Source organism: Pipra filicauda, unplaced genomic scaffold, assembly GCF_003945595.2.
Source record: "Pipra filicauda isolate LSUMZ 115617 unplaced genomic scaffold, ASM394559v2 scaffold512_size417520_pilon, whole genome shotgun sequence".
Lineage (NCBI taxonomy): Eukaryota > Metazoa > Chordata > Aves > Passeriformes > Pipridae > Pipra > Pipra filicauda.
Genome location: NW_024104657.1, coordinates 138,476 through 161,664, shown reverse-complemented (window position 1 = coordinate 161,664; position 23,189 = coordinate 138,476). Strand labels below are relative to the sequence as shown.

The 23,189-nt window shown below is 52.8% G+C and overlaps 5 protein-coding genes across 6 annotated transcripts; 4 read left to right on the top strand and 1 right to left on the bottom strand.

The window, feature by feature from the left end:
- Positions 1–253: 253 nt before the first annotated feature.
- LOC113991197 (feather keratin Cos2-2-like) lies at positions 254–8,209 on the bottom strand. The gene is made up of 5 exons (XM_027727301.2): positions 7,789–8,209; positions 6,737–6,828; positions 4,673–4,828; positions 1,197–1,461; positions 254–1,090 (listed from the first exon to the last, which is right to left on the bottom strand). Exons 3-5 carry the CDS (start codon positions 4,745–4,747, stop codon positions 1,047–1,049), a joined length of 384 nt encoding a protein of 127 aa, XP_027583102.1. The 5' UTR covers positions 4,748–4,828; positions 6,737–6,828; positions 7,789–8,209; the 3' UTR covers positions 254–1,046.
- Positions 8,210–10,777: 2,568 nt separating this feature from the next.
- LOC113991198 (feather beta keratin-like) lies at positions 10,778–11,824 on the top strand. Its single transcript, XM_027727302.2, has 2 exons — positions 10,778–10,832; positions 11,120–11,824. The coding sequence occupies exon 2, from the start codon at positions 11,137–11,139 to the stop codon at positions 11,455–11,457; it is 321 nt and encodes a 106-aa protein (XP_027583103.1). The 5' UTR covers positions 10,778–10,832; positions 11,120–11,136; the 3' UTR covers positions 11,458–11,824.
- A 2,095-nt stretch (positions 11,825–13,919) lies between these two features.
- LOC113991165 (feather beta keratin-like) lies at positions 13,920–14,882 on the top strand. The gene is made up of 2 exons (XM_027727262.2): positions 13,920–14,049; positions 14,367–14,882. The coding sequence occupies exons 1-2, from the start codon at positions 13,920–13,922 to the stop codon at positions 14,693–14,695; spliced, it is 459 nt and encodes a 152-aa protein (XP_027583063.1). The 3' UTR covers positions 14,696–14,882.
- A 1,476-nt stretch (positions 14,883–16,358) lies between these two features.
- LOC113991163 (feather beta keratin-like) lies at positions 16,359–19,054 on the top strand. Of its 2 annotated transcripts, none has more exons than XM_027727257.2 (2): positions 16,359–16,465; positions 18,359–19,054. In XM_027727257.2, exon 2 carries the CDS (start codon positions 18,376–18,378, stop codon positions 18,685–18,687), a length of 312 nt encoding a protein of 103 aa, XP_027583058.1. In that variant the 5' UTR covers positions 16,359–16,465; positions 18,359–18,375; the 3' UTR covers positions 18,688–19,054. The 2 variants fall into 2 exon arrangements, with proteins under 2 accessions (XP_027583058.1, XP_027583056.2); XM_027727255.2 differs by lacking the exon at positions 16,359–16,465 and adding an exon at positions 16,934–18,038.
- A 2,944-nt stretch (positions 19,055–21,998) lies between these two features.
- LOC113991166 (feather beta keratin) lies at positions 21,999–22,724 on the top strand. The gene has a single exon (XM_027727263.2). It carries the CDS (start codon positions 22,046–22,048, stop codon positions 22,355–22,357), a length of 312 nt encoding a protein of 103 aa, XP_027583064.2. The 5' UTR covers positions 21,999–22,045; the 3' UTR covers positions 22,358–22,724.
- Positions 22,725–23,189: the final 465 nt, after the last annotated feature.

Below are 23,189 nucleotides of genomic sequence, written 5' to 3'. Positions count from 1 at the left end.
CAAGGGGAGAGGGGATCACACTGACAGAGGGGAAATACAGGTTGGATATTGGGAAGGGAATGTTCCCTGGGAGGGGGGAGGCTGTGGTTTTCCAGGGAATTTGTGGCTGCCCCATCCCTGGAATTGTCCAAGGCCCCGTTGGAGCAACCTGGGATAGTGGGAGGTGTCCCTGCCCATGGATTGGAACAGGATGAGCTTTGGAGTCTCTTCCAACCAACTCGTTCTGGGATTCTGAAAAAGGAAAACCCAAAAGTGCTGCTGCAAGACAGAATTTAATGGGAATGAGAAGCTGAATATACACGAGCAGAACTCTCTGGATATAATCAAAGACTTTCAGGACTTCAGGAGGGTCCACAATGAATCCCCAGTTCCATGATTTTGCTCTTCTTTGGTCAGAAGGATTTGGCAAAAAAATCTGCAATTACAAGTGCTTGATATTTTTGGTTTTGCCCTGACTTGTATCCAATGAGATATAGGCAGAAAAAGAAGCTGGGAAAGCATTACATTGTGGGTCTAAGCAGAAATAAAGCAAAAGAAAGACTTACAAATACCTAATTTTAAGAAATGCCAAGTAGAGCTGGTGTTTTTTGGTTTTGGTTTGTTTGTTTTTTAATGCTGGTTCAGTAAAATTTACAAAGGAATATGAATTTAGATAAAATTTCATTTTGGAACCCAAGATTTTCAGACCTATTCTTTTGATGTATTTTGTACTTTTTATTTGGAGATAAATTGATAATAGAACATCAATGTTGGCAAAAAAATGAATTTATTGACACACAGTTTTACCAAACCAAGAAAATAAAGATTTTTTTTAGAAAATCTGGTTTCTCGGAAAATTCGGGGGTTTATTCCATCCTAATTTTGAACCAGGTCAGTGGTGAAATTTCAGTTTCTTGGAGTTTGGAAATTCTAGTCCTCGGGCAGGTCTAGTGCCAGGAAGCCATGGATTTATTGACTCCACTGGGAACCTCGGGAGCTCAGCACTTCTCTAATCCATTATCCATAAACTTAGTCGGGCTCTTTAGTGCTCTGTCCTGCTTTTCAGTCTATCCACAGATATCCGTGGTGGGTTTGGGTTGGCCTGCAAGTTCTATAACAAAACAGTTGGGATGAGTGAGGAGGAAAAGGATTAAAGTTCCCTGCACCATAAAACGACCCTGCTGAGTCCATCAGAGCTGCCCCAGAACCAAACCTACCCCTAAACCCAAGGGCTCCCCCGGCTCCAAGGAAGCTCCTGACGTCCAGGAGGGTGGATCCCACGATGGTGTGCTGGGGGAAGGTGGTGAGCCTGGGCCCGGGGTAGATCAGGGAGTAGGGGGGCTGGTGGGGCTCCACGATGTCCACCACGGTGTCGGGGTACTGGATCACACAGGTCTCATTGCAGGTCACAGCAAAGGGCTCGGGGCACTGCAACCCCGGCAGGCAGCACCCCTGGAAGGGAGACATGGGGCAGGGCCACTCCTGGAACGGGGGAGAAAGGACACGGTTAGTCCTGCAGGAATTGGGGATTAAATAGCAAGATTTAAAAGGTAAAAGGGCTGCACAATGGGTGGGGGGGGGGTTTGGGAAATGGGGCAATTGCAAAGGGTCAATGGGGGAGTTATAAAGGGCAATTATGGGAATTATAAAGGGTAGAAGCGGGAGTTAAAAAGGGCAAATGGAATTACAAAGGTCAAATGTGGGAATTACAAAGGGCAAATGGGAGAATTACAGAGTGGAAATAATTCAGGTGAGAATTTTGTCCAGTTTAGTTTTCAAGCTGGTAACTCTTCTCCTTCCCAAGAAACCCTTTTGAACTCCATTGCTTCAATAGCTGATGGTATTTTCCAGACCACCACTGTTTTCACGCTAAAAATCCCTTGTCCTGTTCCTTCTCCAGGGTTTTCAGTGTGTGGCACTGCTCTGTCTCACTCCTATTAATTGAAAGCCACAACTCCCAACCCAATTCCATATTTTAGACTTGGATTTTAATCCTCACTGCACTGGCAAGAGCAGAACCCCCGGGGAAGAAGCTCCTTCCCTCCTCTCACCTGGTTCCAGGTGGAACAGAATGATCCAGGATGGAGACCCACCCATCTTTTATTGGTCTCATTACAGATCATCTGAATATTTGAAATCACACAGCTCTTTAAACCCCAACCTGATATCCAGGCCAGATTTTTCTGGGCATTGTTTAATTACAGATTGCCAGGCCCTCCTTGCCCTGGATTGTGCCCACACTAATTGGGTGAGGAAAACAGTGGGGGAGAGGGATAATTTCCTTTGCCTTTGTGAAACTGGTGTGGAAGGAATTAAGGGCTGGCAAAGGGTGGGCTTGGACTGATTTCCTAAAGAAGTCCCTACATTTACCCCAGGACTCTGGGGGAGAGAGAAAATTTGTGTCTCCCTCTAAATATCCCATTTTAACCTTCTAAAATCCTCAGGGCTTCCCCTTCAGCTTTCCCCAAGTGATTCGAGTCGCCTTTGACTCAGAGGCAGGGAAAAGGCACCACAGAATATTGTCCCAGCTAAACAGCTGCACCTGGAATGGCCAATTCTGGCTTGGGGAAAAGAATTGCTGCCACAGATTGCTCCCAAAGCTGGGATCTTGGAGTGGCCCAAGGCAGACAAACAATCTGCCAAAGCTCATCCCGGTGCTCATGAGAAGAGGTGAAGGAGGAGCACTTGGGTGCTCCTTCTGGGCTTGGAATTCAACCCTAAAAATGAGACCAGCTGAAATAAACTGGTTCAAACGTTTATAAAAATAAACCCACTCAAACAGGACCAGCAGTAAAGTGGCTTTTTTTTAGTAAGAAAAATCTGTGCAGGATTTTGAAAATATTCAGGACAAGTTCTCCAGCTGTGGGAAGACACCGGAGCCTCCTTGAAGGCAGCTGAGGATGAGATTTAAATTAAAAATTAATGCTTAAAATTGTAATTTCTTTAATGAATCTGTGTCTTTAGAATATGAAAGGAGCACTTGCCACTGTAAAATTACTGAGACTCTTCAGAATTCTGAGGGAGTTTTCTGTCGTGTCCCTGCTTTAAATGAACACCAACAGCTCAAGCTCTGAAGAATAGAACTTAAATTGACTTAAAACTGAAGGATAACAGAAAGGATATTTCTGGAAAAAAAACACCCCCTTGCCATTTCAGAAGCTTAACCTCTGATTTGATATTTAGCCAGCAATAATAATTGATTTAAAAGGCAATAATTGATTCAAAATTGACTTACCCGGATCACCAAGGAGAAGAGTTAAAGACAAGTGATTAGGAGGGTTCTACGTAGCAAATGCTTTTATACACTTAGTCAAATGGCCTGGAGGATGTGACACCCTTTTTGCATGAAGTCTTAATTAGTTGCAAAACAAACTTTGCTGCATGCATAACTTCTGCAAGTAATGAAACTGTTTTGCTCCCTGTTGTGTTTGTTCCCTCTCGGACCTTCCCAGAGCCGAGTCCGTGGCCCAACCTCCAGGCAGGAGCCCCTGAGCCCTTTCCTGGGCCAGAAAGGGCCTGATCTGCTTCTGAAAGCACAGTTCAGTCATGGCAGGGCTCCAGCAGGGCTGCTGGGCTTTGCATGATGTTTTTCCCTCTCAAATTTGGGCTGGGAAAGGGATTCAGGGGAGTAACAGCAGTAGCTTTTCCTGTCGGGAAACACCTTTTTTTTTTTCCTTCATTTCCCAATTTTGTCCAGTGTGGAGGAGATTTTTTTATTCTGAAACGCCTTTAAATGTAAACCTACATAGTTTATATCTATAGAAACTTATATAGTTTATATCTATAAAAACCTCTATAGTTTATATCCACAGAAACCTCTATAGTTTATATCCACAGAAACCTCTATAGTTTATATCTGTAGGAACCTGGGGGTGTCCCTCTCTGTGGATATCCAAGGATAAGGAGAACAACTCAATAAACACTCGGCCATTTTCCCAGTGCCATTGAACATCCCTGGGCAGAATGAATCCCAAAGGAGGAAGCTCTGCCTTGTCTCACATCCCCCCCAGGCTTTACAAACGGGGCTTGTGTAGGATTTGAGGAGCATCTGGGTTTGTTTCTGGCTCGGAAGGTCTGACCCTGTTGCAATGAAAGGCACATCAACACCACCCACGTTCTCCTGTCCCTGACTCCAAGTGGAGTCACAGCTTGTTGGTTTTTTTTTGTTTATTGGGGTTTTTTCCCCCCCTCTCCCTCTAGTTTTTGACCAGGTTGTAAAGGACAATATTATAGGAAAGGTTGTGCTCTGAAACTGGTGTTTCCATCCAGGCTCTGTTTTTCTGTGACTGAGGGGGGAAAAACAGCACTCAAGAAATAGCTCTGTCCTGATGAGAACTTAATTTAACACAGGTTAGAGACGTGAGTTCAATATAAAACCAGTAAATTATTGGAGAAAATGGGTGTGGGCACTTTGGCAACATTTTTATGAGGGACCCAGACACGTGGATTTAAAAGTGTTTTTGTAAAGAGGGAAATCAATATGGCAGAAAAATTCTAATAAAGGGGAGGAAAATCAGGAGTCCCATGGAAACAGATTTCTGAAGGAGCCACCAGTCAGAGCAGCCAGGAGGGTTTTGGGATAACAGTCTCCTCCCGCCTCGCCAGCTCATAAATCAGAAACAGTTTGATTTAATACATTAAAAGGTGCTGTTAATTTAAATCTCGTTGTCCTGCAGGGATGGGGCTCACTCACCTGGCTGGGGACACACTTCACAGGGCCAGTGCAGGTCCCCGTGCTCAGCCCCGCTGCACAAAGCTCCATCTGCATAAATCCCAGGAAACCTTTTGTTCCCGACTTCCCACAAAGGCTTTTGCCTTAGGACCCCTCTGGAGCTGCAGGTGATTTATGCTGTGAGGGAAAACGGCGAGTAAATAATAATTAGGAGCAAAGGAATCCTCGCTCCCGGTTTGCAGGGCGAGGGAGGGAGGGAAGGAGGGAAGGGAGGCAGCTCCTCTCCTGGCACCTCTCCCCGGGAATAGAAACCTTGGGACAGAGGAATGAGGATTCCTGGCAGCCTTTGGTGGCAAGGAGGTCCCAGGGTGGATCTGAGACCAAGTTTAGTGTGGGGTTAAAGTTTTTGGGCACTGGGGTGACTAAGAGAAGTGGCCCAGCTGGGAGGATTGCCCTGCTCAGGGTGGGAGGTGTTTTATTTATTTATTTATTCATTCCTTGCTGTTTCTCCAGAGTGCTGGAGGTGCCTCCTGGCAGGGGCAGAGATGCACCAGCTGCTCTGGGGAGCTGAGGATCTGAGGCTGAAATATCTTATTGCATCAAACTGACATTTGGCTTTAATTTGTTAAAGTGGGAGAGGGCAGGTTTAGATTAAATATTGGGGGTCAATTCTTTACTCTGGGGTGGGGAGGGGTGCCCAGAGAAGCCGTGGCTGCCCCATCCCTGAAATTGTTCAAGTCAGGTGGGAATATCCTGAGATTTACCCCTAATTAACTTGCCTAAGCCCTGCTCTGCCACTGAGGAGCTGTGGAACATTGAAGCTGTGCAGGAGGGTTATTTCAGCTGAAAATTTGTATATAAACAGACAGGGGCACTAATAAATAGTTACATATTTTTATTTTCGTGTAGTGAGGTTTGGTCCTTGCAGTCCAACCACTCAACACTCCTTTTAAAGAAAACAATTGATTGTGTTTATATGAAATACACCCAACCTGCTGCTCACAAGCCAAGTGAAGATAAACCTTAAACATGCAGGTAAAATAAAAATTCCATTTTTTAACTGACTGCAAACCACCCCAGGCCCTGTTCTTGGGGAGGAGAGCATCGTGTGCAGTAGATCCCTTAATTAATTACTGCAGTTGCCCCAGTGGCTCAGTTTTATGGTAAAGCAAAGCCACCTTTTTGGGCACTCCATAAAAATGCTCCTTTGCCCTTCCCTCCCAGCTGGACTTTTCGTTGCCTTTGGCACATTTTAATTCCAGTTATTATCTGGGTTTAATAGCGAAGCACAGAAGCTGAATGAATTGTCAGAGGTCACTCGGGGAGCAAAGGGAGCAGCCTGGAGTGCAGCAGCCTCTCCTCACTGCCATTTATCACATCAGGGGGAATTGGGATCTCAGCAGCCCTTTGAAGTCTTAACTGGGGTTCCATTGCACCAGCACAGGCAGGAGCCCTCAGCCACGAGCAGCTGATTAGGCCTGAGAAACAAAGGAGAAGGATTTCCTCCCTCCTGCAGATGCCACAGGGATTAAGGGAGGGGCTGGGAGTGCTTCTGGCCGTGTCCTGAAATGGCTTTTCCAGTTTGGCCCAGGAAAGCTCTGCCAGTCAGGGAGTGAACACAGCCCCGAGTCTGAATTCCTTAAATCTGAAGAGCCCCCAGTTCATTCCCATCTGCCAGAGCTGTTCCAGGAAATCATGGAATGGGTTGGAAGGGTTTCCAAAAACCCTCCAGTGCCACCCCCTGCCAGGGGCAGGGACACCTTCCCCTACCCCAGGTTGCTCCAAGCCTTGGACACTTCCAGGGATGGGGCAGCCACAGCTTCTCTGGGCCAGGGCCTCACAGGGCATAAATTCTTCCTAACAGCCAGCTCACAGTGAGTAGTGAACACTGACTTCTTTAAATTTTCCCCTTTTCCACAAGACAAAAAAAGTGCCAGGTTTTCCAAAGCTGCTTAAAGCACAATCCCTAATTAAATCCCATGGCTTTGTTTATGTATTTCGAAACTTAAACTGCCACTTAAGAAATCTGCAATTACTGCAAATTACTAACTATGGAGTAATGATCTTCAGTAAAAAAAATAATACCTTTTTAATGAAAATCCTGCATCAAAAATCATCCCTTAGGTAATGGTTGGTTCCCAAGGAACAATTGTCTCCATGTGGATTTAGCTGCTTTTCTGAAACACATAAAGGGGAGGGGGGAAATAAAGAAAACAGGTAAATAATAAGAATAGAAACAGGAGGCCCAAACTGTGGGAATTTTCTTAAATTAATTGAAATATTAAAGAAGCCTTTTGTGTGTGAGCTCCTAATTAGCTTCCTAGATTATTTTTTTTTTAAGTCCTGCATTCTCTCTGTGATGGTCAGACTGGTCCCATCTGCATATTTGCATATTTTCTGACCTCAGTGCATAACTGGAGAAGGTCCATCAATAATCTTGACACGTCCCTCAGGGTGACTCTGCAGGCCTGTTTTAGAGCTCTGCAATCCTGCTGGATGCCTGAAATATGACAATGAGCGTTTTCCACGGATAACTCATTAATGGCAGTTTGCAAAGCGCTTTGAAAAGCCTCCGATGTGAAACCTCCTCGGGCTGTTCCCGGTGCCCGGAGCTGCCCCGGGGGCTGTGCAGAGACCTGGGCTCTGCGGGACCAGCTCAGGAGGTGAGGGCCACTGACCGAGCGAGTTAATGAAGAAACGAGAACAGAAACGAGACACGAAATGCTTTTCAGAGAGAGGGGGTGGAACACGGAGGCTTTTCCCTGCTGGAATCTCCCAGCCTTTCATCCCGTGGTGCCCCAGCAGGGCACAGAGAGAACTGGGGTTGTTCTGCCTGGGCAGAAATAGGTGTTTTTGTTCCTCAGAAAAGGACATTTCTGGCCGTGCTCACCCTTCCTGAGGGACCACGTGTCCCTCCTCACTCAGCTCTTATTTGGGTGCCAAGCCCAGTTAAAGGGTCTGTCCCTGAGGATCGGGGGAAGAGCTGCAGCCACCAAGGACGCCACAAACCTCGTCCCCAGGTAGCCCATCCCTGGGCTGCTGTGCCCAAACCTGCAGCTCAGCCCAGGGGACGAGCAGGGAAAGTGCGCGAGCTCTGCCCTTCCCCGCAGACAGAATCCCTGCCTGCAGTTGTTTACCTGCTCCTTGTTGCTGCTCTGACAGAGCAGTAAAAATCCTCCTCTGCAAATGCCTCCCAAACGCTGAGCTGTGCTGGAGGGAGCCCCGAGGCGGAGACTCTTATCAGGAGCTCGGCGTCCTCCCCATCAGCTGCCAGTGCCAGGTGCTCATTAATGGTCCTGCATTCCCGGCGCTGTGTGATTATCCCGCTGTGCTGCTGGCTCCAGGCACCCGGCAATTGAGAAATAAAACCCCTGTAAGATAAACAGAGCAAAGCCTCAGCTGTCACTCCACTGATCAGCTCATAACCAGGTCAGGATTCTTGGCCTCATCATGCCTCTTCTTTTTTTTTTTTTTAATTTCCTACACAGTTTCCATATTAAATCCCACTAATTGAATGGATAGAATCATTTACTATCTCAGGGAACCTTCTTCCAAGTGGATGCAAATGGACTCCCCCCATGGCTTTGGGTGTCTTTGCCTCTCAGAGGAGGGATTACAGGAAACCACGGAATCATGGAATGCTTTGCTGGGAAGGGACCTTAAAAATCACTTTGTTCCACCCCCTGCCATGGGCAGGGACACCTTCCACTGTCCCAGGTTGCTCCAGCCTGGCCTTGGACACTCCCAGGGATCCAGGGGCAGCCACAGCTTCTCTGGGCAACCTGTGCCAGGGCCTCCCCACCCTCCCAGGGAAGGATTTATTCCCAATATCCATCTAACCCTGCCCTCTCTGTCACTCTGAACCATCCCCCTTGTCCTGCCACTCCAGGCCCTTGTCCAAAGTCTCTCCCCACATTCCTTGTAGCCCCTTCAGATCCTGGAAGGCCACAGTCAGGTCACCCCAAAGCTGAACAATCCCAATTTTCCCAGCCTTTCCTGCCAGCAGAGCTGCTCCATCCCTCTGCTCAGCCCCTCTGCAGTGGCTCCAGCAGCTCCAGGTGCTCCCGGGGCTCTTCCCCAGGGCTGGGGCAGCTCTGCTGGGGGGGACAGTGTTGGAAAATCCACATTCCCACCTTACTTTATTGCCCGGTGCTGCTGCATTAAACACTCCCCAGAATTCGAAGGAGCTGTGGGTCTGCCCCAGAAGTTTTACTGGAAGGTTGTTGTGCCACACAAAACTACTTTTTCCTGAAAAGATCACCAGCCCTGGTTTGGGAGGTGGTTCAGGGAGTGGCCTCAGCTGCCCAATTTCAGGTGACGTTCTTGACCCAGCGACAGAACTACTGAAATTTTGCAATATTTACATAGTTTGTGCCCTCTGTGTGTCTCAACCATTAATGAATATTTGGGACTAACTTTGAAGTTCTTCCCTTGAAAGGAACCAAAGGAGAAGCTTCCCTGTTGTTGCCCAGCCCTGGGGACCCGCAGACAGACACACCCCGGTGGCTTCTGACTGTGGGATGAGGGGCAAGGAAAGATCAGGATTCTGATACTGTTGGGAGGAAACTCGCAGTGGAAGGTGCTTTTTTAATGAAAAAAATATTTTCTAAACCCAATTCCATTATTTGTGGGCTCACAGAATGGTTTGGGTTTAAAAGGACTTTTAAAGACCTTCTAATTCCACCCCCTGCCCGGGGCAGGGACACCTCCCACTACCCCGGGTTGCTCAATGTCCTGTCCAACCTGGCTTTGGATTGATCACATCCTGGAACTGATCACTTCTTCAGCCTCAATAATTACAGGATGCCCTCCCAATTAATTTGGTTCCTGAATCCTTAAAAAGAAATAAAAAAATTATACAAATAAAATCCCAAATCTGTGTGGGACGATGGGCAGAAACTCCGCTGGTTGAACAATTTTATCCCTTCACAGGCAATTTAATTCTTGTTTTGCTGCAATCACGACATATTAAACTCTGCTTTAATGAATGAAATGAAACAGAAATGGTTCAGGGTGCAAAAATTCAAGCTGCAGACTTTCTTCATTTGGTCAGCCAAAATTACCCCCTCGAATGACTTGACTGTGGTAGGAATGACTGTTTGCTGCTCCGAGTGAAACATTTGGGTTTCTGTGTTTGGGTTTGGTAACAAATAAACCCAAATTATGTGCCCCGTGTTCCCAATTGCTCTCATTCCTTTGCAGAGCTGTCTGAATACTCTTAAGTGGATGTTCTGGCCACCAATTGTGGTGCCAGGACATAAAACCCAGGCTTAGGCCAGCCCTAATTAGGCCAGGGACACAACTTGCCCAATGGCCCGTGTCCAACAGCAGGTGCTGAGTGGTTTGTTCCCACTGAGGAACATTCCAGCTCCTGGTGGAAAAAGGGAGGGAAAAACCACTCCCTGAGACTTTCCAGGAGTTGCTCTGCGGGTCAGAGGAGGAATTATTCCCAAAAATTACTTGAAAAAACAAACATTTTTAAAAATTCTGATGGTGTTGGGAATTTAAAGTACTTGGAGATGCTACAAATTTGAAGGGAGTGACATAATAAATATGAATCATGACAGGGTTTCTGGAATAAAACGGTTGATGGTGACTGAAAAACTAAAAAATGGGTGCCACGGAGGGTTTGTGACCTAATTAGGCTTTTATCTAAAACAAAACTTGGTTCTCAATGAGAGGTTCAAACCAGACATGTGGTGCATGACACAGAGAAAAACACCTGGAACTGCATTTGTGCAAAACATGCAAATGTTCCCAATCTGCAGCTCTCTGGGGTGAGTCTGGCAGCATTTTAATTTGGAAATGGCCCTCAGACAGACAAGCCAGTGACTAAACTGAGAGGCAGAGGAGGAAAAACACGTTGCTTTCCAAGCAGATCACCATAAATGTCTAAATTACCTGCACCAACAACGCTGGGCACGGAAAGCTTTTGATCTCTAATTATGGCACAGAAAACAAGGCTCTGGGCTGGAAGGGGGATGCCACCAGCATGGAAACGGGGAAGGAGCATTGCAGCACCAAATCAAAGCCTCTTTCAGGAGCAGGGAGTGTTTTCCATGCAAGATGAGCTTGGTAAACACGTGGGGAGGGTGCCCTGGGCTGTGCTGGGCTCTATAAAACCCGTCCAGCTGCAGGTCCCTCATCCACTTCTCCTGCCTTCTCCTCCTCGGTGAACCAGGTGAGCTGCAGGAGCCTTCCCCTGTTCCTCTTCTCTGTCCCTTTTCTCTTTCCCCTCTGGTCTCAGTGCAGCTTCTCCTGAGACCATTTCTGTTCTCTCAGTTCGCTGCCACCATTCTGGGAGGTGGGAGAAGGTCTGGGGCTTTCATTGCAGGGACCCCTTCACTACCAAGTCACTTTAATTCCTTCCTCCCTGTTCAGGCTGTGCCTGAACACCAACCTGTGCCTCTTTTGACAAGAAACCTGCCTCTCACGCTCTGCCCGTGCTGTCCCTGCCCTCTGTGCCAGGTGTGCCACCCCCAGCCATGTCCTGCTACGACCTGTGCCGTCCCTGCGGCCCCACCCCGCTGGCCAACAGCTGCAACGAGCCCTGTGTGAGGCAGTGCCAGGACTCCCGGGTGATCATCGAGCCCTCGCCCGTGGTGGTGACCCTGCCCGGGCCCATCCTGAGCTCCTTCCCCCAGAACACGGCCGTGGGCTCCACCACCTCCGCCGCCGTGGGCAGCATCCTGAGAGAGGGAGGAGTGCCCATCAACTCCGGGGGCTACGGCCTGGGGAGCCTTGGTGGCCTCGGTGGCTACGGCCTTGGTGGGCGCTACTGTGGCCGGAGGTGCCTGCCCTGCTAAAGCCGGGCCTGAGCCCAGCGAGTGCCTCGCCCAGGGAGCCCAAAGCCGGACTGAGGATGGAGCTGCTGGCCAGCGCTTGCCCAGGGCTTTCCTCCTGCTGCCCAGGAGGGAGGCAAAGTGGCCAGCTGATGTCTTGTGCTTGTCCTGCTCTCTTCTGCTCCTCGTGAGCCCCTGTTGTCTCTGCCCTGCTGTGCCGGGGGTCCCTCCTGCCTCCAGCGCAGCGGGGTCCTGCTCCTGGCGCTCTGCCCGTGGGGGTGGGAGGCAGACGTGTGTCCCACTGCTGGGCAGGGCTGCCTGACTGGGGCCCTGCCAGCCCTCCCTGCTTTGTTTCTGTCTTTAAAGCCATTAAAATTTTTGCTGCATTGTACCTTGAGTCTCCTGGAGTTCCTTCAGTGCTGGGATGTGCAGCCGAGCTGCTCCTGGGGAATTGGGGTGCCCTGGGGGGGAATTGGGTGGGTGGTTAAAGGCCACTGATGGCCACTGGTCACACCTGGGTGAGCTGAGCACCCTCCAGGTGTGTGGGGATTGGAGGAGCCACGGGGCAGGGGAGGGTGTGTGGGACTGTGTGAGGTGACCACGAGGTGCCCCAGGGGACACATGAGCCAGGAGGGAGGTTGGTCACTGGCTCCCAGTTGATGAGCCAAGCCATGGACCTGCTGGGAGACATTTCTGTGCAGGTTGACACCTCCTTTGAAACTCATTAAATGTGCACAACATTATGTTCTGAGTCTCCTGGAGTTCCTTCAGTCCTGGGATGTTCAGCCAAGCTGCTCCCTGGGGAATGTGATGCCCTGGAGGAGAATTGGGTGGGTGGTTAAAGGCCAGTGATGGACCTTTCTGCCCCCTGGATGTGCTGAGCAACCCCAAAGACCAGAGGCACTGGATGAGCCATGGCATGGAGGGTGTGTGGTGTGGTGTCACTGTGCCAAGGGTGACCACGAGGTGCCCCAGGGGACACGTGAGCAAGAAGGGAGATTGGTCATTGGCATCCAGTTGATGAGCCAAGCCATGGACCTGCTGGAAGATGTTTCTGTGCAGGTCAACACCCACCTGCCCAAGGCTGTGATTGTCTGTTACCACCTGGAATTGGTCCTGCCCCTCCCCTCCTCCAAGCACATCTTCCAAACCCTGGAGCCAGAGGGAGCCCCCAGCAGCTGAAGGGGTGGTGACACCCGGGGCAACTGAGTAAAGGGGAAGTGAGTCCTCTGCCAGAGGAGAAGGTGATGAGGAGGGTGGGGGGACATGAATATGGGAGGGGGGCTGACACACAGGAATCATCCCCCCTCATCCCAAAGGGACGAGCAGTGTCAGTGACACGTCCTGGGCACTGTTCCTGGGGTTAGAAGGGAGCAGGAGAAGCATCTGATCCCCCCCAGAAGAGTCCTGTGGGCAGAAGCATTAACTGGTGAGGAGTCATTCCCTGTGTGTCACTGTGTCCTGAAGGGACAGGAGCCTGGGGCAGATGGGCAGCAAATGCTCCAGAAATGCCACTCAGCTGCTGTGCACCCTGGACCTGCAGAGGTCACCAGCAGGGATCCTTTGGTCCCTCCAACCTGCCCTTCTGTCTCCAGTCTGGGGATCCTGAGGGCCTGGGATCCCACCAGCCCAGGTCTCTGTCCCTCCTTCCCAGCCAGGCAGTGCTTTGGTCCTGCTGCTCTGGTTGTACTTGAGGGAGAGCAGAAAGCACCCTTTGTTCTCTGCTCCTCCATCTGTCCTTGCAAAGACTCCTGAGCAGGGCTGGGTGTCCTGTGGAATTCCTGCCAAGGGTTTGGCCACGTGCCATGGGTTGGGATGTGCCAAAGCAGTATCTGTGGCAAACCACGGGCAGAAAGAAGGCCATGTGTCCATTGGGCAGGATGTGCCTTGGTCACAGGGATGGCTCCAAGTCAAGGAGGTGCCTTCAGCCAAGAGTGCTGGGAGGGGAACCTTCGTCCTTGACCACTGATAATTGTCTGCTTAAGGCAGATTGGGATGAAGGAGGGGAGGAAAAAGGCAAAAGAAGCAGCAAACTTGTGTTGAGATCAAAGCTCGGTCTCAAAGAGAGTCTAAAGCCCAAGAGCAGAGGAGCCCTGCCCAGAAAGGCGATGCCTAAACCCGAGTGAGTGAGCCCAGCCTGAGAGCAGGTGAGGGCTGGTGCCGACCCTCAGAGGTGGATGTCCAGGCTGAAGCCTCAGGGGGATGAGGAGCCTGACCCAATTTGTCAGGAAAGAGTTTAAAGTGAGGCCCTGGAGGGCAAGGACTGGCACCACCTGGTCAAGTGGGACACTCCTCAGCCCCGGCTGCGTCACCCTCTTCGTGCTGACGTCTCATTTTCCTTGGGAACATTTTGGCCTCTAATAGTGTCACTTGAAAGGAGCCTGGGAGGCTCCTAGGCCCGGCAGGGCCGGGGAAATGAAAAGGCAGCGTTGCAGGGCAAAAATAAAAACACTAATTTTTTTTAATTGGGATGTTTTGCATGGGAGATGAGCTTGGTAAACACGTTCCATGTGCAAAGGTGCTTCTGGGCCCGGGGCTGTGCGGGGCTCTATAAAAGCCCGTCCGACTGCAGGCTCCTCATCCACTTCTCCTGCCTTCTCCTCCTCGGTGAACCAGGTGAGCAGCAAGAGCCTTCCTCTGCTTCTATTCTGTGTCTTTTTTCTCTTTCTCCTCTTGCTTCCTCTGGGTCTTTACCTCAGGTCTGTTTTGCTGAGACAGCGGGTGCTCATCTCTGTTCTCTTCGCCACACTGGAGGGAGCGGGGAGAAGGTCTTGGCTGTGCTTGTGGGGCTCTTTTGGGGACTGCAACACCTCAGGTTCTCTTCTTCCCTGTTTAGGCTGCCCTTTCTCTCCCGATCTGTGTTTCCTTTTGCTGAGCAGGATCTCAGGCCGTGCCTCACGCTCTGCCTGTGCTGTCCCTGCCCTCTGTGCCAGGTGTGCCACCCCCAGCCATGTCCTGCTACGACCTGTGCCGTCCCTGCGGCCCCACCCCGCTGGCCAACAGCTGCAACGAGCCCTGTGTGAGGCAGTGCCAGGACTCCCGGGTGGTGATCCAGCCCTCGCCCGTGGTGGTGACCCTGCCCGGGCCCATCCTGAGCTCCTTCCCCCAGAACACCGCCGTGGGCTCCACCACCTCCGCCGCCGTGGGCAGCATCCTCAGCGAGTCCGGGGTCCCCATCAACTCCGGGGGCTTTGGCCTTGGTGGCCTCGGTGGCTACGGCCTTGGTGGGCGCTACTGTGGCCGGAGGTGCCTGCCCTGCTAAAGCCGGGCCTGAGCCCAGCGAGTGCCTCGCCCAGGGAGCCCAAAGCCGGACTGAGGATGGAGCTGCTGGCCAGCGCTTGCCCAGGGCTTTCCTCCTGCTGCCCAGGAGGGAGGCAAGGTGGCCAGCTGATGTCTTGTGCTTGTCCTGCTCTCTTCTGCTCCTCGTGAGCCCCTGTTGTCTCTGCCCTGCTGTGCCCGGGGTCCCTCCTGCCTCCAGCGCAGCGGGGTCCTGCTCCTGGCGCTCTGCCCGTGGGGGTGGGAGGCAGACGTGTGTCCCACTGCTGGGCAGGGCTGCCTGACTGGGGCCCTGCCAGCCCTCCCTGCTTTGTTTCTGTCTTTAAAGCCATTAAAGTTTATGTTGCATTATATCCTGAGTCTCCTCGTGGTCCTTCGCTCCTGGGACACCCAGCTGAGCTGCTCAGGGGGAAATCACAGAATCACCATTTTTTGAGGTTGGAATACACTTCTGGATGTTTTCTGGCCCAGCCTGGCTCATGTAGGGCCACACGGAGCCAGTTGCTGTAGGTTCAGGTGGCTCTTTGGTATCCCCAGGGCTGGAGTCCCCACCGTGTGCTCCATGTGTGTCAGTCACAGTGTTCCTGTGCTCCAGTGTCACTGTCAGTGACATTATCAATGGAACAGTGCTTCCTGAGGTGCCACTGGAGAATTCTGACTGTCCTTTTGTGTCCTTTTCTGCTCGTCCTTTCAATGGGCAGCACTGACAAGATCCAAACTCCTTCCTCTTTGGATTTAAACCCATTACTAAGCCCTTCCCTCTGCCCCCAGCCTGCTCTTCCCAGCTCTCAGTCTTTCCTCACATGTGTGTGATGCTCCAGCCCCTTCATCAGCCCCGTGGCCTTTCCTCTGACTTGCTCCAGTTTGTCCATGTCTCCCTTGCACTGAGGAGCCCAGAACTGAAGGGGGAGGAACAACTCCCTCAACCCACTAAAGAATCCCAGGGTCCAACAGCAAACATGACCCCACCCAGGGAAAAGGGGTGGCTGAAAGGATGTGGGGCACTTGTATCCTTTTGGAGGGTTTTAGAGTGGGTGTCCCACTGAAATGGTCACCTGGAGGGGACTGTCCTGTGCACATGACAAAGTGATCAAAGTCACCCACATCCCTTTGTCCTGGACACCAGACTCGTGTCTCCCAGAAAACCCCGCGGCGCCTTCCGTGGCTCCCAACCTGTGTGTGAGGTGTGACAGGAGCCCAAGGGGTTGTGACCCTTCCCTTCTGCCCCCAAGGCACCCCTTGGTGCCCTCCCCTCCCCTTCTGAAGTTGTCAGAGGCGCTGGCAGAGCTGCACAAGCACAGGGAGTTCACAGGACCTGCAGCTCATGACACGTGTGAGGGCATTCAGCAGGTCCCTCTGTGCCCCCTGCACAGCAGGGGAAGGAAGGAAAGGAACTCTCCAGGATGAGACATCAAGTCTTCCACCCCAGACTGCAAAACCACTGATGGGGGGGAGTAACATCACTCCTGGGTTAAGTTCACAGAATCATAAACCTCAGAGTCACAGAACCACAGTCACAGAATCACAGAACCAGAGTCACAGAGTCACAGAACCACAGAGTCACAGAGTCACAGAGTCACAGAATCACAGTCACAGAACCACAGTCACAGAACCACAGAATCACAGAACATGCTGAGTTGGAAGGGACCCACAAGGATCAAGTCCAATCCTTACCCCTGCACAGGATCAACCCCAAGGATGACACCATGAACTTGTGTAGTTGGTGATGCAGAAGAGGACAAGGTGCTTGTCCAAGGTGCTTGTCCCACATCTTCTGTCCTCCAGGGGTGATGTTTTGCCCTGTGCCTCCTACTCTTGCTTCAGGTAGAGTGAGGGTCACTTCTTGTGCTGTGCCATAACCTGTGGGAGCCCCTGCAGTGCCTTCCCCCACGGCTGAAAGGAGATCACTGTCCACAACTTCCTCAGGGGGGGCAGAGGAGGGGCATCACCAACCTCTGCTCTCTGACCAGGGACAGGAGCCAGGGAATGGCTGGAGCTGTGCCAGGGCAGGGTTAGGTTGGACATCAGGAGAAGGTTCTTCCCCCAGAGGGTGGTTGGGCACTGCCCAGGCTCCCCAGGGCACTGGGCACGGCCCCAAGGCTGCCAGAGCTCCAGGAGGGTTTGGACAACACTCTGAGGGACAGGGTGGGATTGTTGGGGTGTCTGTGCAGGGCCAGGGGTTGGATGGATGATCCTTGTGGGTCCCTTCCAGCTCAGGATATCCCAGGATTCCCTGAACAGCAGCTGCTGTCAGCAAACCCCCCCCAAAGCACCCCCATGAACACTCAGGATCCGAGCTGGCAGCAGGAGAACTGGGGGGTTCCAAGACCATTCCAGGGAGGGAAGGCAGAGTCTGGGAATGATGAGAGAGTGCAGAGCCTTCAGGCAGCCCCTCACCATCAGTGCTGCCTGTGGGATGGGCCAGCTGGGAGCTGCATGTCTGAGTGTGCCGAGGTGCTTGGCAGTGGAACCAGTGATCTCGATGTCTGCTTGCCTCCAGTGTTTTCCCAGCCCATGAGTCCTTCTGAGGAGTTTTGATGTCTCATGGAGAGCTTTGCAAGCTCTTTCCACTGCCTGTTATTGAGTCAGGGTGTAGGCCCACAGAAGTGGTTTGTAGAGCTGGGGATGGAGAAGTGCTGGAAAGCTCCAACACTGATATTTGGTGCTGGGTGGAGGTGGTGGAAGGAGACTCAGTGTGCTTTTCAAACATCCTTCTCCTGCTGATTGGAGAATCCTGGGTCTCCAATGAAGGCAAGGAAGGGAGAAGAGCATATGGATTTCTCTTGATGTTGAATTCCTGATTCTGAAACCTTACAGAGTGCCCAAGATGACAGGGAAGTTTACACCCAGCCCTGCTGCAGTTGGGTATTCGCTTAAGCAATGGATGTGGGGACTCCTGCCACAGAAAACACATTTTAAGCCTGGCCTATTATTTTAGAGTTGCCAGAAGCCATGCCCTGTTCATTATGAGAAGCCTCTCCCGCAGGGCAAAGGGCCTGGACTCACCTGGAGAAATGGGACACTCGGCACCCGCTGCCTCATCTGCCCGTGCTGACGTGTCCTGGCCCCTGGGAACATTTTGGCCTCTAATAGTGTCACTTGAAAGGAGCCTGGGAGGCTGACTGGGCATGGCAGGGCCGGGGAAATGAAAAGGCACTTTGCATCCCCATTTCTGTAATTGGGATGTTTTGCATGGGAGATGAGCTTGGTAAACACGTTCCATGTGCAAAGGTGCTTCTGGGCCCGGGGCTGTGCGAGGCTCTATAAAAGCCTGTCCGACTGCAGGCTCCTCATCCACTTCTCCTGCCTTCTCCTCCTCGGTGAACCAGGTGAGCAGCAAGAGCCTTTGCCGCCTTCTTGTCTTTCTCCTCTTTCTGCTTCTCTTCTGGCCTCAGCTCTGGCCTTGCCCCTGTGCAGCTCTTGCTGAGAGCTTTGTGCCTGGATCTGCTCCCGAGCTCTCTGTTTGGTGGGAGGAGGTGGGAGAAGGTGTTGGGTTCTCTTTGTAGGGAAACGGAGGGGATGGGGTCCCTAATCCTTTCTTTCTCCCGAAGCCTGTCCCTTCTTCCCAGTCTCTGCTCTTCCTCCTGCCGAGCAGGATCTCAGGCCGTGCCTCACGCTCTGCCCGTGCTGTCCCTGCCCTCTGTGCCAGGTGTGCCACCCCCAGCCATGTCCTGCTACGACCTGTGCCGTCCCTGCGGCCCCACCCCGCTGGCCAACAGCTGCAACGAGCCCTGTGTGAGGCAGTGCCAGGACTCCCGGGTGATCATCGAGCCCTCGCCCGTGGTGGTGACCCTGCCCGGGCCCATCCTGAGCTCCTTCCCCCAGAACACCGCCGTGGGCTCCACCACCTCCGCCGCCGTGGGCAGCATCCTCAGCGAGTCCGGGGTCCCCATCAACTCCGGGGGCTTTGGCCTTGGTGGCCTCGGTGGCTACGGCCTTGGTGGGCGCTACTGTGGCCGGAGGTGCCTGCCCTGCTAAAGCCGGGCCTGAGCCCAGCGAGTGCCTCGCCCAGGGAGCCCAAAGCCGGACTGAGGATGGAGCTGCTGGCCAGCGCTTGCCCAGGGCTTTCCTCCTGCTGCCCAGGAGGGAGGCAAAGTGGCCAGCTGATGTCTTGTGCTTGTCCTGCTCTCTTCTGCTCCTCGTGAGCCCCTGTTGTCTCTGCCCTGCTGTGCCGGGGGTCCCTCCTGCCTCCAGCGCAGCGGGGTCCTGCTCCTGGCGCTCTGCCCGTGGGGGTGGGAGGCAGACGTGTGTCCCACTGCTGGGCAGGGCTGCCTGACTGGGGCCCTGCCAGCCCTCCCTGCTTTGTTTCTGTCTTTAAAGCCATTAAAATTTTTGCTGCATTGTACCTTGAGTCTCCTGGAGTTCCTTCAGTGCTGGGATGTGCAGCCGAGCTGCTCCTGGGGAATTGGGGTGCCCTGGGGGGGAATTGGGTGGGTGGTTAAAGGCCACTGATGGCCACTGGTCACACCTGGGTGAGCTGAGCACCCTCCAGGTGTGTGGGGATTGGAGGAGCCACAGGGCAGGGGAGGGTGTGTGGGACTGTGTGAGGTGACCACGAGGTGCCCCAGGGGACACATGAGCCAGGAGTTGGTCACTGGCTCCCAGTTGATGAGCCAAGCCATGGACCTGCTGGGAGACATTTCTGTGCAGGCCAACACCCACCTGCCCAAGGCTCTCACTGTGTGTTACCACCTACAACTTGTCCTTTCCCTTCCCTCCTCCAAGCACTTCCTCCAAACCCTGGAACCAGAGGGAGTCACAAAGAAGGAGAGGAGATGTGTGGTACCCAGTACAACTGGGTAAAAGCTCATATGAGTTCTGATTTTCAGTGTTCTTCCCTTTTCCTCCCTTTTTGCTGTGTTTATCCATGGGGAATGGTGGGTATCCAGCATTACATTCTTCTTCCAACAGAGTCAAAGGCTGCTTTTCTTCAGCTGTGATGGGGTTCATGTGCTCTCACCACATGGTTGCCTTCCTGTCTTCCCTGAAATAAAGTGATCCTTCAAAGCTCCCCTGTGTCTTTATCCACTGGAGAACCCTGCAGAAATGCCCTCCCACCCATGACTGGGAGCCATGAGGAGCCCTCAGCAGGAACAAGGTCAAACAGAACCCAGGGAAGGAAAGGAACCCCCTCAGGACATGGCCTGAAGGAACAGGGTGGGTCAAGATCCTGACCCCTGCTGCTCTCTGGGCTGGGTTTGCTGGCACTGCCAGCCCTCAGGAACTCTTGGTGAGCTGTGTGTGCCCTCAGGAGCCCCTGGTGAGCTGTGTGTGCCCTCAGGAGCTCCTGGTGAGCTGTGTGTGCCCTCAGGAACTGGTGAGAGCTGTGTGTGCCCTCAGGAACTGGTGAGAGCTGTGTGTGCCCTCAGGAGCCCCTGGTGAGAGCTGTGTATGCCCTCAGGAACTGGTGAGAGCTGTGTATGCCCTCAGGAACTGGTGAGAGCTGTGTGTGCCCTCAGGAACTGGTGAGAGCTGTGTGTGCCCTCAGGAGCCCCTGGTGAGAGCTGTGTGTGCCCTCAGGAGATCCTGGTGAGAGCTGTGTGTGCCCTCAGGAACTGGTGAGAGCTGTGTGTGCCCTCAGGAACTGGTGAGAGCTGTGTGTGCCCTCAGGAACTGGTGAGAGCTGTGTGTGCCCTCAGGAACTGGTGAGAGCTGTGTGTGCCCTCAGGAGATCCTGGTGAGCTGTGTGTGCCCTCAGGAGATCCTGGTGAGCTGTGTGTGCCCTCAGGAGTTGCTGAGTGTTTGGAACTGTGTTTGCTGCTGTGTTGGGTTGGTATTGCCAGGTTCTGGTAGTGGGGGTTCTGTGAGAAGCTGCCAGAAGGTTCCCCCGTGTCCATGGAGCCAATTCCAGCTGGATCCAGGACGGACCCACCACTGGCCAAGGCTGAACCCATCAGGGATGGTGGTGACACCTCTGGGATAACACATTCCCATCTCCCTGCACTGCTGGGGGAGAACTTGGGAAGAAGGGGGGGGGGGAAGGTGTTTTTAAGATTTATTTTACTTCTCATTCTCCTGCTCTGATTCCATTGGTAACAAATTCAGTTCATGTCCCACCCTGAGCCTGTTCTGCCTGTGATGGTGCTCGGGGAGGGATCTCCCCCAGTCCTCATCTCGACCCACAAACCCTTGTTGTATTTTCTCTCCTCTGCCCAGTTGCAGAGGGCAGTGACAGAGAGGTTTGGTGTCCAGGGCCAACCCCCCCCAGCTTTCTGGTCAGATGTAGGGCCAAAGAAAAATGAGGGTATGGCCACAGGGGATGGAAGAAGGAAGAGGTTTGAAGTCAGATGTTCTTGTTAGGGAGTGGTTTCTGCAGGATAACAATGACTAATACCTGAATGATGGGAAAGCAGCATCATTCCTTCTGGAACGTTCTTGTTCTGCTGATTGGAGAACTCCAGGCAACTCAAAAAAGGCAAAAGAGACAGGATAATTTGTTTTAAAGGCAATATGAGATAAAAGTTCAAAACCAAACAGTCTCTCTGATGAAGAAATGATGTCTAACGAGGCTTAAAAGGCCTTGGAGTCACAGAGAGCAACACCTCTGGCCAGTCCCTGCCAGAGCCTGCCCTTTAATCCTGGCTTTATAATGAAAAAAACTGCATTTATTACTACAAAGACTGAAAGGCAGCCTCAGGAGGGGAAGGTGCTGACATCACCTGGAAATGTGGCCCCGCTCCACCCAGGTGGCTGAAACCCCAGCCCGGTTCTGGCTGAAAAATACCCTGAACACATTTTGGCCTCTGATGCTGCTGCCTGAAAGGAGCCAGTGAGGCTGACTGGGCAGGGCAGGAGCAGGGAAATGAAAAGGCGGCGTTGCAGGGAAGGTAAACAACCACCAGTTTACTTAATTGGGATGCTTTGCATAAAATATGAGCTTGTTGGTAAATACATTCCATGTGCAAAGTCGCGTCTGGGCCCGGGGCTGAGCGGGGCTCTATAAAACCCGTCCAGCTGCAGGTCCCTCATCCACTTCTCTGCCTTCTCCTCCTCGGTGAACCAGGTGAGCTGCAGGAGCCTTTGCCTCCCTCTTCCCTTTCCCTTCTTCTCTTTTTCTTCTGGCCTCTACCAGATCTTTGCCTCTGTGCAGCTTTCCCTGAGAACTTTGGTCTCCCTCCTGCTGTCTGTGCTGCCCCTGTTCTTCACTGAGGAGGGGCTGGGCTTTCCTAACAGGGAAAAATCTTTGGGGTCAGGGCTGTTGAATCTCCCTTCCTCCCCATTCAGACTGTCCTTTCTCCCAGTCTGTGTTTCCTTTTGCTGAACAGGATCTCAGGCCGTGCCTCACGCTCTGCCCGTGCTGTCCCTGCCCTCTGTGCCAGGTGTGCCACCCCCAGCCATGTCCTGCTACGACCTGTGCCGTCCCTGCGGCCCCACCCCGCTGGCCAACAGCTGCAACGAGCCCTGTGTGAGGCAGTGCCAGGACTCCCGGGTGGTGATCCAGCCCTCGCCCGTGGTGGTGACCCTGCCCGGGCCCATCCTGAGCTCCTTCCCCCAGAACACCGCCGTGGGCTCCACCACCTCCGCCGCCGTGGGCAGCATCCTCAGCGAGGAGGGAGTGCCCATCAACTCCGGGGGCTTTGGCCTTGGTGGCCTCGGTGGCTACGGCCTTGGTGGGCGCTACTGTGGCCGGAGGTGCCTGCCCTGCTAAAGCCGGGCCTGAGCCCAGCGAGTGCCTCGCCCAGGGAGCCCAAAGCCGGACTGAGGATGGAGCTGCTGGCCAGCGCTTGCCCAGGGCTTTCCTCCTGCTGCCCAGGAGGGAGGCAAAGTGGCCAGCTGATGTCTTGTGCTTGTCCTGCTCTCTTCTGCTCCTCGTGAGCCCCTGTTGTCTCTGCCCTGCTGTGCCGGGGGTCCCTCCTGCCTCCAGCGCAGCGGGGTCCTGCTCCTGGCGCTCTGCCCGTGGGGGTGGGAGGCAGACGTGTGTCCCACTGCTGGGCAGGGCTGCCTGACTGGGGCCCTGCCAGCCCTCCCTGCTTTGTTTCTGTCTTTACACTCATTAAAGTTTGTGTTGCATTGTACCTTGAGTCTCCTGGAGTTCCTTCAGTGCTGGGATGTGCAGCCGAGCTGCTCCTGGGGAATTGGGGTGCCCTGGGGGGGATGAAAGTGGGGAGTGAACCATTTGCATGCCTGGATGAGCTGAGTAACCTCAGCAAGGCCATGGTCATCAGAAGTGACCTGGGACAGTGGAGGGTGTGTGACAGTGGGTGAGCAAGCAGAGAGTGACCACGAGGTGCCCCAGGGGACACGTGAGCACGAAGGGAGGTTGGTCACTGGCTCCCAGTTGATGAGGCAAAACACTGACCTGCTGGGAGACATTTCTGTGCAGGTCAACACCCACCTGCCCAGAGCTGTTCTTGCAAGTTTGCACCTACAACCAGTTGTTTTCCTTTTCTTCATCCAAGCACAACATCCAAACCCTGAAACACAAGGGACACCCCAAGGAGCTGAAGGGACAGATTGTACCCAGGGCAGCTGCTAAATTT